The sequence below is a fragment of the Vicia villosa genome, unplaced genomic scaffold (assembly GCF_029867415.1).
Source record: "Vicia villosa cultivar HV-30 ecotype Madison, WI unplaced genomic scaffold, Vvil1.0 ctg.000764F_1_1, whole genome shotgun sequence".
NCBI classification, from domain to species: domain Eukaryota; kingdom Viridiplantae; phylum Streptophyta; class Magnoliopsida; order Fabales; family Fabaceae; genus Vicia; species Vicia villosa.
Window position 1 is genome coordinate 127,182 of NW_026705343.1, and position 12,766 is coordinate 139,947.

General features: G+C 38.3%; 1 protein-coding gene across 1 annotated transcript; it reads right to left on the bottom strand.

Annotated features, from left to right (window-relative positions):
* Positions 1-915: 915 nt before the first annotated feature.
* On the bottom strand, positions 916-3,620 carry LOC131631066 (protein MAIN-LIKE 1-like). The gene is made up of 3 exons (XM_058901854.1): positions 3,572-3,620; positions 3,324-3,412; positions 916-1,551 (listed from the first exon to the last, which is right to left on the bottom strand). The coding sequence occupies exons 1-3, from the start codon at positions 3,618-3,620 to the stop codon at positions 916-918; spliced, it is 774 nt and encodes a 257-aa protein (XP_058757837.1).
* Positions 3,621-12,766: the final 9,146 nt, after the last annotated feature.

The window sequence follows — 12,766 nt, forward strand, 5'->3', positions numbered from 1 at the left end:
TTGGTATGACATCAACTAAATTAACATTTGCTGTTGCATTTGCCTATATGGAATCTGAGCAGACAGAGACTTTTTGATGGGTATTGGATAAGTTGAAACAGTTGTTTATCAAGCAGGATGATTGTCCTCAAGTAATTTTGACTGATAGAGATCTTGCTTTAATGAAAGCCATTGAAACAGTATTTCCAAAGACAACTAATTTGCTTTGCCGATTTCACATCAACAAAAACGTGAAATCAAAGTGTAAGGAACATGTTGTGGATGATATGCGAGAAACAGTGGAGAAAATGTGGTTTGAACTGACAAAGGCTAGTGATGAGATGGAGTACCATCAAAGGTTGAAACAACTTGAGGATGCATGTGTTGACTCCAAAGGTTTTATTGATTATGTGAATGACACATGGTTGACACCGCACAGACATCGATTTGTCGAAGCATGGATCAATCTGGTGATAGATTTGGGCAACACCACAACAAATAGGTATGTTTATGTGATTTTATCGACATTATTTCTTTATCTTAATATTACAGATAATTAGTTGTTTTGTTTTATTTAAAGGGTGGAATCTGCGCATTGGAAACTTAAGCAAATGTTAGAGAATAGCTTAGGTGATTTATGCAAATGTTGGGAGGCTATGAATGACAATATCAAGATACAAGTGGGCAACATTAGAGCTTCATTTCAGAAGAGTTTTTATGAAGTTGAGCATGCACATACTAGTCCTTTTTATTCAAATTTGCGTGGTTCAGTATCAAGAGCTGCATTGAGGCAGATTGCTGAAGAGTGGTTGAGGATTGACATGGTAGGTACTGATACACAAAAGTGCGGATGTACTCATAGAAAAGTATATGAGTTACCATGTGCTTGTGTGTTAGGGAGATATACATTGAGTGGTGATGCGATACCAATTGAGGCTATTCATATTCATTGGAGAAAACTAAGTATGTAACCAGTGCAGCTGCCCCCCAGCAATATCTTCCACAAGTATCCAAATCTCTAAATAGTGGTAGATATTTTGCCTCGACAAGAGTAAAAGTCTTGTCAGCAAGAATAGTACAACCTAATAGCAACATCATGTATGCTCTCATAGCACCTGTAAAGTTATTTGCAGCTCTTTGTTGCTCAAAAACTTGCTTCAACCAATCCAATTTATAGTAAGGACCCCTTACGGAAGAAGCCTCCTCAGATGCTTCACTCAAAGAGACACCAAACAACTCAACAGCATTATGGATAGCATCATAATCGGTGACAACAAAATCGGGGTCAACCAGCTCGCCCATAATCGGTACATGAAGAAGACATGAAACGTCATCTAGCGTGATGGTCATCTCGCCGAACGACATATGAAATGACGATGTTTCAGGATGCCATCTCTCAACAAAAACAAATAAAAGATGTGTATCTACCCTGGCCAAACTAGTATACTGCAAAGATGACAGACCAGATGCAACTAACCAATCATTCATCTGTCTTGGGAGCATTGCCGGAACCCATCCTATTAATTTGCTACCATGTGCAGCAACCTTTAAGGTTGGCTTTGGTCGTCTCTCCTGAAAATAATTTATAATATATGTGTTAATATATAAGTACATATAATTTAAAATTATTCAACATAAATTTTTAAATTATTGAACCTAAAAGAAAACATTTACGTACCTCGCCCAACCATAAATGATAGGCAACATGGTTCTGATATCTAATCAATAAAGAAGTATCAGTCGGTCCTCCGGGAAATGCCGGGTGCAGCGCACCAACCTCAGGTGCAGTGATCGGTAAAATAGCAAGTGTACTATTTTGCCTCTGTATTAATAATAGGGAAATTCCCTGAATGTCGATCTCAAGGACTGCGTAGTAATATCGAGTTCAAATTATAGATCAATTAAACAAAAACTAATATTGGGTTTTGTTTGCAAATTGTCACTAAACAATAATTAAAATAAGTAGAAAAGTAAATTGGCTTTTTGACAAATATGAGTATTATGCTAGGGGTATAGTGTGTGATTGTTCCTGTAATAACCTTGGATTTAGATCTCTTCAACAAGTTCATAACCCTTAATTACCGCCCTTTAGATTATTTTTCCCTAAGTCCTTAGTGGGAAAACCTTTGAACATTCATCTTAACTCCTAAGTCCTTAGAGAATTATGATGAAATCAAGCCTTTATGTTATCAAGAGTTAACCGGTAACTATAGGGTATCCCTAGTCCTAGGTGATATCTACTATAGTCTAATCGTACAAAAACCTTTACAACCGCTGTCCAGCTGGTTGTTAACCGTAAATCAATCTTGTTGGTCCGACAAAGAAAGCATAAAAACCTTGTACAATTAAATTAAATAAGAAAACAAATCTATTGATGAACTCAGGAATTCAAAATCATTACAGAGTCAAATCAGGGACACCCCCTAGCATTAGGGTTTAGTTACTCATATTGTTCAAAGAAAACAAATTATAAAATAGATACATTACAAGAATTGAGATGAAAGTTGATCTTCAATCACTTCCGTTCATGAAAACCTTCTTCTCTCCCAAACCATTGTTTTCTTCAATCTTCAATCGTGTCTTCTCCTAGCCAAAAAGTCCCTCTCTCTTGCCCTAAAGTTGTTTTTATAATCAATCTTCCATTCCGGTTGAAACCAAATGCCAAGAATACCCTTAATGATCCCATTTGAGTGAGGAAGCTTATAAACACATATTCAGCCCGCGCTCATCAACACGGGCCGTGTTCCTGCACACGGGCGCCCGTGTTGATCCTCTGACTTTGGTTCAAACTCGCATTTCCAGCCACATTTCAACACGGGTGGCCGTGTTGATTAACACGGTCCGTGTGAGCCCTTAACTTCATAATTTGGCTTTGTGTTCTTCATCAAAGTTGTAGCCCTTTTCGTTAGCGAAATTTTGCCACCGGAACCGCGTCATTCCGAGTTACGAAGCTCTAGTTATGATCAAAATACTACACGCATATCACGATGAGAAACATGCTGAAAATTTCCAGATCTCACACTTGCTAACACGAGCCGTGTCAGCCCCGTGACTTTCATCTCTCCTGCATTTTCTTTGCCACGCTTCATCCTAACATGGCCAGTTTCAGGTGACACAGGTGGTCGTGTCAGACCTCATGTAGCTTGACTTTTCACTTCCTTCGAAACTCCCCTTTTTGTACTTTTTGGCATTGATTTGTCTCGATTTATTCCTTTAAGCCTGCAAACAGTAAAATACAAAACCAAAGCATAAAATGTAGAATAAAGAAATAAAACACTCAATAACATAACTTAAACATACTTAAAAACAACGGTAAATATATGTGTGAAAACCACTGATCATGCAGCTCCCTGCTGTCCCTCGCCATCAGCCTCTCGACGTTGTCTTCCTCTTTGACGCATTCCGTCTATCGCACCTCCTCTTCTACGAACCACTAAAAAATAAAAATAAAATTTAGTTAAAAATAAAATCAAATGTTATTAAAAATTAAATATAATATAAAAATAAAAATAAAAAACCAAAAACGAAAAAAAAAAAGAACCGGATACCCCAAGGGGGGGTTATCTGGCTGAGGGCATGAAGAACCGGAAACCCCATGGTTGGGTTATCCGGCTGGTAACAACAAGAACCGGAAACCCCATGGATGGGTTATCCGGCTGAGAAAAAATATGTAGAAAACTCACTTTTTCGTATAACGTTGAACCGGAACTGGGATGCTTGGGATATCCGGTTTTGGGAAAAAAAATTTATGTACTTTCACTTACAAACGAAATTGTATGAATGAGTGAAAAAGTTAAAAAATTTGAAATTTTTACTATTTATACAGGGGTAAATTTGTCCGAATTTTTTTTGTAGGGGTATTGGGATAAATGTAGGGGTACGGGGTATAATTTTCCTAAATAAGCCTTCACCTTTCAATCATAATTGGACAACCTCAATTCTTTTTCAAAATCATCCCTCTCTTTTTCTCCTCCCCACTTTCGCTCTCCCCCCCCCTCTCTCTCTCTCTCTCGTCTTCTCTTCTCTCTCTTTTCACTGAAACCCTAAAACCGCCGCCTCTCCTTCTACAACAATCACTGCTCATCATCGCCATCGTCAGGGGTAAAAAAAAATTCTGTACTTTCACTTACAAACGAAATTGTATGAATGAGTGAAAAAGTTAAAAAATTTGAAATTTTTACTATTTATACAGGGGTAAATTTGTCCGAATTTTTTTTTGTAGGGGTATTGGGATAAATGTAGGGGTACGGGGTATAATTTTCCTAAATAAGCCTTCACCTTTCAATCATAATTGGACAACCTCAATTCTTTTTCAAAATCATCCCTCTCTTTTTCTCCTCCCCACTTTCGCTCCCCCCCCCCCTCTCTCTCTCTCTCGTCTTCTCTTCTCTCTCTTTTCACTGAAACCCTAAAACCGCCGCCTCTCCTTCTACAACAATCACTGCTCATCATCGCTATCGTCATCGTCATCACCATCGTAGTAGAAAACTAGTGTGTCTCTATTTTAAGATAGCTTCCGATTTTTTCTGATTTTTTGACGCTGCCACATCAGATATCTCTTCTCGCCCTTCGCCTTTGATTATACGGTAACAATGAAAACCCTAAAAGTATTATATGTTTTGTTTTGGTTTTTTTTCATTTTTATTAAGATTATTCACAAATATTTGTTATATATTTTTTGTAATTTTTAATTAAGATCCATACCATTTTTTATTTCTTTTCGTTTTTATTTTTGTTAACTTTTTTGTCAAAAGAAAATTTATCTCATCTTAAACGAATGATGCTTAATCAAGGTTTGTTTATCTTCAATTTTAGTTATTTTGGCTTGAAATGTTTTACTTTGTTTTGGATTCACGTATAAAGATGAAAATGTAGGGCAAATTACACTATCTTTTGTGGTAAAGAAGCTTGGAATATATTTCAAATGGAATGGTTCAATAGTTAAAGCCTCGTGTTGTTCGGAAACTAAGTTGGTTGTTAATAGAGATGAATATCCATCTCTGAATCTTTGATTCAAATGAGTAAAGAAGTGTGGATTGCGTTTACAGTGATTTTCACATTGAACTCATTTCAGTTACAGCACAGGCATATATATTGTTATGTTATAGCAAGCGATGGGCTTAACAGAAGGAAGCAATTGGGCCTAATTATAACAACTGTCTAAGGCCCATTGCAAACACTACTCTAACACCCCCCCTCAAACTGAAGATTGGTGATCAGGAGGCACCACTTTCAGGTTGCTTCTCAATTGTTGGAAAGCGGCTGTGCCCAACGGCTTGGTAAGAGTGTCGGCAATTTGCATAGTAGCTGGGACATGTTGGATTTTCATATGACCTGCAACAACACGTTCACGAACAAAATGTATGTCAAGCTCAATGTGCTTTGTGCGAGCATGGAGAACGGGGTTGTGAGACAGCATAACAGCACTGAGGTTGTCGCAGAGTAGCGTTGGAGTGTGGAAAGGAACTCTCAGTTCTGTTAGTAGAGATTCCAGCCATAACAGTTCAGATGTGGAATGAGCAAGTGCCCTATATTCAGCTTCTGTGCTAGATCGGGCCACTAGAGACTGTTTCTTAGAGCTCCATGCTACAGGATTTGGACCAAAGTATATGCATGAGCCAGATGTGGAACGTCGATCATCAGGATCGCTAGCCCAGTCTGAGTCACTATACGCTCGCAGAGAAAATTTAGAGGAGGAGACAGATGGAGATAGCAATAGACCATACCTGGAGGTACCACTGAGATAACGAAGGAGTCGTTTAACTGCAGTCCAGTGATTTTCAAGGGGGCGAGCCATGAATTGGCATGCTTTGTTAACACTGTAGGCAATATCAGGACGTGTTAATGTTACATATTGTAGAGCACCAACCATGAACCTGTATAGGTGTGGATCAGCCATGAGATTACTGCCATGCTTGCTGAGTTTACAAGTGCTGAGCATGGGTGTTGGGACTCCATTTGCTGCAGTCATCTTTGCTTTGGCTAGAAGATTCTGGATATACTTGGACTGAGTTAACAGCATAGCCCCATTTTTGCAAAAGTTTACCTCAATACCCAGAAAGTAGTTAGGTCTTCCAAGCCTCTTTAGAGCAAAGGTGGAATGAAGTTTACTGATTAAATCATGGATCAAAGGGGAGCTAGAACCTGTAATAAGAATATCATCAACATAAACTAAGGCATATATGGTTATGCCTTGTTTGCAGTAGACAAACAGAGAGTTATCACACTTTGAGGTGGTAAATCCAAATTGAACGAATGCTTGAGTCAGTTTTTCATACCAAGCACGGGGTGCTTGCTTGAGTCCATAGAGAGCCTTGTTTAATTTGCAAACGAGATGTTTCTCAGAGCTAACAAAACCTGGAGGCTGAACCATATATACTTCATCATGGAGGTTTCCATTCAAAAAGGCATTATTGATGTCTATCTGCTGGATGTCCCATTTGTAGGTGAGAGCAAGTGTTAAAATCACTCTGATGGTAGTTGGTTTCACCACTGGAGAGAATGTCTCAGTGTAATCAAAGCCATATTCTTGGTGGAAGCCTTTGGCAACCAACCTAGCCTTGTATTTATGCAAGGAGCCATCAGCATTCTCCTTGAGTTTGAAGACCCACTTGCAGCCTACAGCCGTTCTATCAGGGGGCAATGTGGTCAGAGTCCAGGTGTGGTTGGCTTGAAGTGCATTGTACTCTTCTTTCATAGCCTTGGACCATTCAGGACTGGCAAGGGCCTGTTTCACACTAGTGGGTTCAGTGGCAGCATAGGCTAACAGAGTTTTAGGTTTAGAATGGCCAGTTTTAGCTCTAGTTAGCATTGGATGATTATTTTCAACAAGGGGCATCATAGGTGCACTAGAGTGAATAGAAGGAGATAAAGAGGACTCTGATATGATGTTATGGGTGAGATCATAGGATGAGCTTGTAGGCAGTTTAATAGACACTTCAGGTTGTGAGATAGTGGTATTATGTGGGGCATTAAGATCCTCAGGATCAGTAGCATTAAGATTTTGTGGATTCAGATTGTGTTGAGGGGACACAGCAGGGTTAATATCCTCAGGATATTGGGACACTGCAGTTACACTTTGTGTACTATTATTATTTGATGGAGAACCATGAGCAGATCTGCTAGTACATAGTTCAGGCATATCCAGTTGAGAATGGGCAGTTTTAGGGAGAGACACAGAACTGTCAGTGGTAGCAGCTTCTATTTCTCTAGGTGGAGTGTTTCTAGCATCAACTCTAGGAGTCAGATCTGTAGGTTGAGCAGTAGACTGAGTTGTACTGAGGACGGGACTCTTAGGAAGAGAGTTGTTTTGGGAGGAATGCATGACACTGTGAGTTTCTTGAACAGGTGTATCAGGAACAATGATATTATCCATCTGTGAGGTGGTTAAAGTGGATATTTTAGGGACACTAGTGCCAGATCCAGATATTAAAGGAATAGATGGAGGACCAGTGGGGAGGGATGTAGACATAATACCTTTATGAGAGTTATCAGTAGGAAACAGTTTTGAGAAGGGAAACTGTACTTCATTGAAGGTGACATCTTTTGAAATATAGATTTTGCCATTCTTGCTAAGACATTTGAATCCCTTATGTTGTGAAGACAGCCCTAGATAGACACATTCTTGGCTTCTCATTTCAAATTTGTGTTTGTTAAAGGGCCTAAGGAGAGGAAAGCATGAGCACCCAAAGACTTTCAAGGCATGATAGTTAGGTTGCTTAGCATACAGAGCATGAAAGGGAGAGTTGGCCCAAGACAAACCAGAGGTGGGGAGTCTATTTATGATGTGGACAGCACTTGAAAAGCTGTGATCCCAGTAGGTTAGAGGAATGGAAGAGTGACTTAACAAAGTGAGCCCCATTTCTACTATGTGTTTGTGCTTTCTCTCAACTGAACCATTCTGATGAGAAGTATGAGGGCAAGTTAATCTGTGGACTATTCCTAGTTCAGAGAGGTATTTTGTAAAGGGTCTAAATTCCCCACCAAAATCAGACTGGACAGACTTTATTTGGACCTTAAACTGAGTTTGGACAAATTTATGAAACAGCTTAAAGGCATGCAAAGCTTCAGACTTTTGTTTAAGGAAATAGAGCCAGGTGTATCTTGTGTAACCATCAACAAAGGCAATATAATACTTATAACCAGAACTAGAAGGATTAGGGGTAGGGCCCCACAGATCTGTATAGACAATATCAAATGGTTTTTCATAAATAGTATCAGTTAAAGGAGCATGGAGTCGATGTGCTTTGCCAATATGACATGAATTACAAAATTCAAAACTGCTTTTATTAGGAATAGCAATATTACAAAGCTTTAGTATAGAACTGACTGAATGAAAATTGGCATGGCCCAATCTATGGTGCCAAAGATTACTATTATTACACTGATTATCTTTATGTACAACAGAATTAGAAACTACATGTGACTGAACAGTTGTGTCAGTGTCAAGACAGTTATTGTGACTAGGAAGAGAGGTTGACTCCAAGTGTAATTGTGTGAAGCAGTAAAGGCCACTTGCATCTAAAGCTCCTTCAACCAGAATGTGTTTAGAATCCTGGCATTTGATATAGCATTTATCAGCAAGGAATTCAAAGATAACACGATTATCAGCAGAGAATTTGGAGACAGATAGCAGATTTCTAGTTATGGAAGGAACATGAAGAATACTTGACAATTTTAGTTTGTGCTTGGGAAGACAAGGGGAATAAAAGCATGAAGATCCTATAGATTGTATGACTAACTTCTGGCCATTGCCCACATAGACACTGTTAGGACCTACATAAGGTTTCTTGTATTGTAATTTTAAATTATAGGGAGTTAGGTGATGAGATGCACCTGAGTCTACGAACCACGCCTGAGATTCCAGGTCTGTAGGGAGGGAGTATTCCTGTGTATAAGCAGCTGGATGATGAGTGGTGGCCATCATGGCAACAGGTTTGGTGCCCTGAGCAGTGCCTTGAGCTTGTGCTTGGCTGTTTGAGGACTGCTGAGCTGATCGTGCTTGAGGATTGTCTACATTATCTGGCATGAAACTTTCATCAAATCTGTACCAACATGTAGAGACAGCATGTCCATATTTGCCACACAACTGACACGTTGGGCGGTTTCCAGTTCCACCAGTGATGGTGCTCCCTCTACCACGGCCACGGCCACGGTTGAATCGCTGCCCTCTGCCCCGATTGTTGGTGTAGGTTCTTCTGAGACTTTCCTCGCCTTGATTAGTGTGTGCAAGATTAGCGGACACTGTGTTGGCTGCTAGCTCTTGACGAAACTTGTCAAGTTGTGCTTCTTGCACATATAGGAGCGCTTCAACGTCACAGAGTGAGGGTGGGACAGGGCAACCATACATCTGCATCACAAACGGACTGTATTCTTCCGGAAGTCCATTGAGGATGGAGTCCACTTGGTCTTGCTCAGTGATGAAGTCACCAACAGCTAGTAAAGAATTCGCAATAGCTTTGATTCGTAGCACAAATTCCGTGACAGATTTGTTACCTTTCTTGGTGGATTTCAGTTCCACTCTCAATTGGCGAACTCGCGCCTTCATCTGAGCATTGAAGTATTGGTGAATTTTGTCCCACACTTCAAAGGCATGTTTGCACGCAAGAACCCTAGGTAAGACAGATTCAGAAATAGTAGATAGCAGCCAGATGAACACTGCTTGGTCTTGAACAATCCAAGACTCGTATTCATCTGAAAACGTACCAGAGATGCGATCTTGCTCGGTCTTGTACTGCTGCGGAACCTTTGGATTGACAACAAGTTTATGCATCTTTTGAGTGAGAATCACACCCTCGACTTGTTGATTCCAGAGCAGATAGTTGTTCTCTTGTAATTTGATGGATAGTTTCGGTCCAAACGTGTTGTTTGATTTGTTGGATGCGAACACGTTGGTGGTTTCTTGATCTTTGATCACCGATTCATCTGGTTCAGAAGACGCCATGGATGAATCTTGCGGAACTTCCAAGGAAAAGAGCTCAGCTCAGTTTGCAGAGAACAGAGGTACGGGATGAAGACGACGGATTTGCGGAAGCGAAGGAGATCGTTACACGCGAATGATACCATAATAGAGATGAATATCCATCTCTGAATCTTTGATTCAAATGAGTAAAGAAGTGTGGATTGCGTTTACAGTGATTTTCACATTGAACTCATTTCAGTTACAGCACAGGCATATATATTGTTATGTTATAGCAAGCGATGGGCTTAACAGAAGGAAGCAATTGGGCCTAATTATAACAACTGTCTAAGGCCCATTGCAAACACTACTCTAACAGTTGTTATAGATCCTGATGGTTCAAAAAGAATTGACAACTCAGGTTCGTAGATATAGCAAAAGAGAATTTGTGATTTTTTCATGTTTAGCTGTTTGGAGGAGAAACCATTGGCATTATTGGTCGATTTGCGTTGTTAGTCTATTGTCTTGATTTCATTTTATTATATATGTTTTGTGTTTTCTTAATGAAATATGTTACTCTTGAAGAACTATTTTCTCTCAAGCTTTCAATCCCTTTACCTCGGGGCCTTTTATTCTTTACAAATGAATTGGTTTTCAATTGGCTTTACAAACACATTTATGATTTTTCATGTGATTTTACTTTAATCTTATTGAGGATTTGATAAAAAAATAACATCTAATGGGCATGTGTTGCCTGTATCCTTGAACTTTCGATTGAATCGAATACTCTTTCCACCTCAAAAAAAAAAGGTGACGAAAATGCCCTTGCTCTCTTATTTTTGGTAATAAGTCCGCTTGCTCTCTTCCTAAGCACGTGTAAAAAAAATTAATATGTTAGTTTGAATTCATATGGAATTTTGTTTTCTGTGTATGTTTTCTTTTGTTTTTAAATATGTGTAGTGCTTTGCTTGTGGATACTGGATAGATATTTGTAGCTTGATGATGTTCATAAGGTTAATTGAAAACTCATGTTTATGAATCTCATCTTTTGCAGCAACACTAGTTATTTTAATATTTTCCAATGTTCAACTGGCTCGCTTCTTTGCCATTAGTGTCAGCTATGCAGGTGAGTCTATATTGATCTCTCAACTCCCACACTTTAGTCTTCTTATTATTGGTTTTAAATTTTTTCTTAAAACATATACATGTAGGAGTGATACTGCATACTGCATTTCGATTGGTCAGAGGCGGATAGTCCGTTGATCAAAGAAACAATGGCCCACTTGCTTTTACGAGATTCAAGTTGTCCTGATAAGGAAGATAACTCTTACAATGAAAAAGGGGACAGGAAATTAGTACAGAAGATATCACTGAGGATTGGGGGTGTCTCAACAAGTTGGATGTTTTCATGTTTATAATAATTGATTTCAGCTGGGATTACATGATTAGTTTGAAAGCAAGGATTTTTTTTTTAATCCTTCTATTAGTTAATTAAGTAGATATATTAAAATTGTATTCCATTTTGAAATTGTTGCATTTGTGCTTTGGTACATAAGTCTGGAGTGGACAACAATAATTCGTTGTAGTGAAAGTGTAGTGTTTAATTCATTTGAATTTTATCAACCATACCAAGAGTTTAAATTCTGGGTATCACTTTGGGATTAATTTCAATTCTAAATCAAAGATTAATGGTTAATACTTTTTCATGATATGATAATTTGTAGAAGCCAAATGGTCGTACATATTTACTTTTTTGATTAACACATTCGAAAGAGCGAAAAACGTTACGGTAAAAGTTATGCTTTTTTGTTTATGCTTTTGAGAAGTGATAATGATCTTAAAGTGATAAGGTGGTTTGAATGAAATAATTTTGTACAATATAAATTCATTTGCAATTATATAAATTTTATACCATATGATTACAATATTTTATGAAATGGCACGGGACCTAATTTTTTAATCCAACCAAAAAAAACTTCATAAATATAACTCTCAATTAAGGGTGAAAATAGGCTGAGCCGAGGTAGATTTTGTCAAATCTGAGTCTGGCCAGTAAAAAATATTCAAAGTCTAAGCATGACCCGTAACTCGTCGTAGGCTTATTAGGCCTGAGCTTGACCTTTTCGAAAGTCTGGTTAGTCTGTAAGCCTACATAAAAACCTATTTGTTTTAGATATGTGTAAATAAACAATTAAAATAATGTTCAAATAGGCTAACTAACTAAAAAACTAAGAAACTAATTTTTTTTGCATCGACTTATTTTAACTTACCTATTAGCATAAGTTCTGTAAAAATATTTGTTTAAGAGAACTTATGAAGACAATGTTCATTAGATGTTTTCTTTTTATTTTCACAAGTTCTTCAAGATAATCAAGTTTTATATATGTATTTTAATTCAAAGTACAAAGCATAACATAATGATATTAAAAAATTATTCATATTTATTTAAATAGACTGACCTGATAGGTTTAAAAATCTTTTTTTTGGGCCCAAGACCTAACCTTTTAAACTAAATAGACTTATAAAAAGCTTGGACATTTTCTATTTAAAAAATATTTAGTCTGGTCTGAGCCTATATAGACTAGTCCGTAGGTCCGTGTTATCGGCATGACTTATTTCCACCCCTACTCTCAATATACATTTGAGCAGTGTTTTAAAAACCGGACCGGACCGGCCGGTCGGACCGGTCGAACCGGGAACCGGCCAGGTAACCGGTCTGGTTCAATAGTTGGATCTGATATGCCATCAAACCGGTGGGAACCGGTGAAAATCGGTCAAAACCGGGAAAACCGGAAAAACCGGGAAAACCGGAAAACCGGCGGTTTAATTGCTTTTTTTTTGTTTTTTTTTTAACTTTTTTTTTTATTTTTTTTTAAACTTTTTTTTAAC

What these genes read in the sequence shown, in the direction of transcription:
- LOC131631066 (XM_058901854.1), bottom strand. Translation starts at nt 3,620, where the DNA reads ATGGGGTTTCCGGTTCTTGTTGTTACCAGCCGGATAACCCAACCATGG. An exon ending in CCGGATAACCCAACCATGGG is followed by an intron (nt 3,413 to 3,571) that starts GTTTCCGGTTCT and finishes TTTATTTTTTAG; the next exon opens with TGGTTCGTAGAAGAGGAGGT. An exon ending in GCGAGGGACAGCAGGGAGCT is followed by an intron (nt 1,552 to 3,323) that starts GCATGATCAGTG and finishes AATTATTTTCAG; the next exon opens with GAGAGACGACCAAAGCCAAC.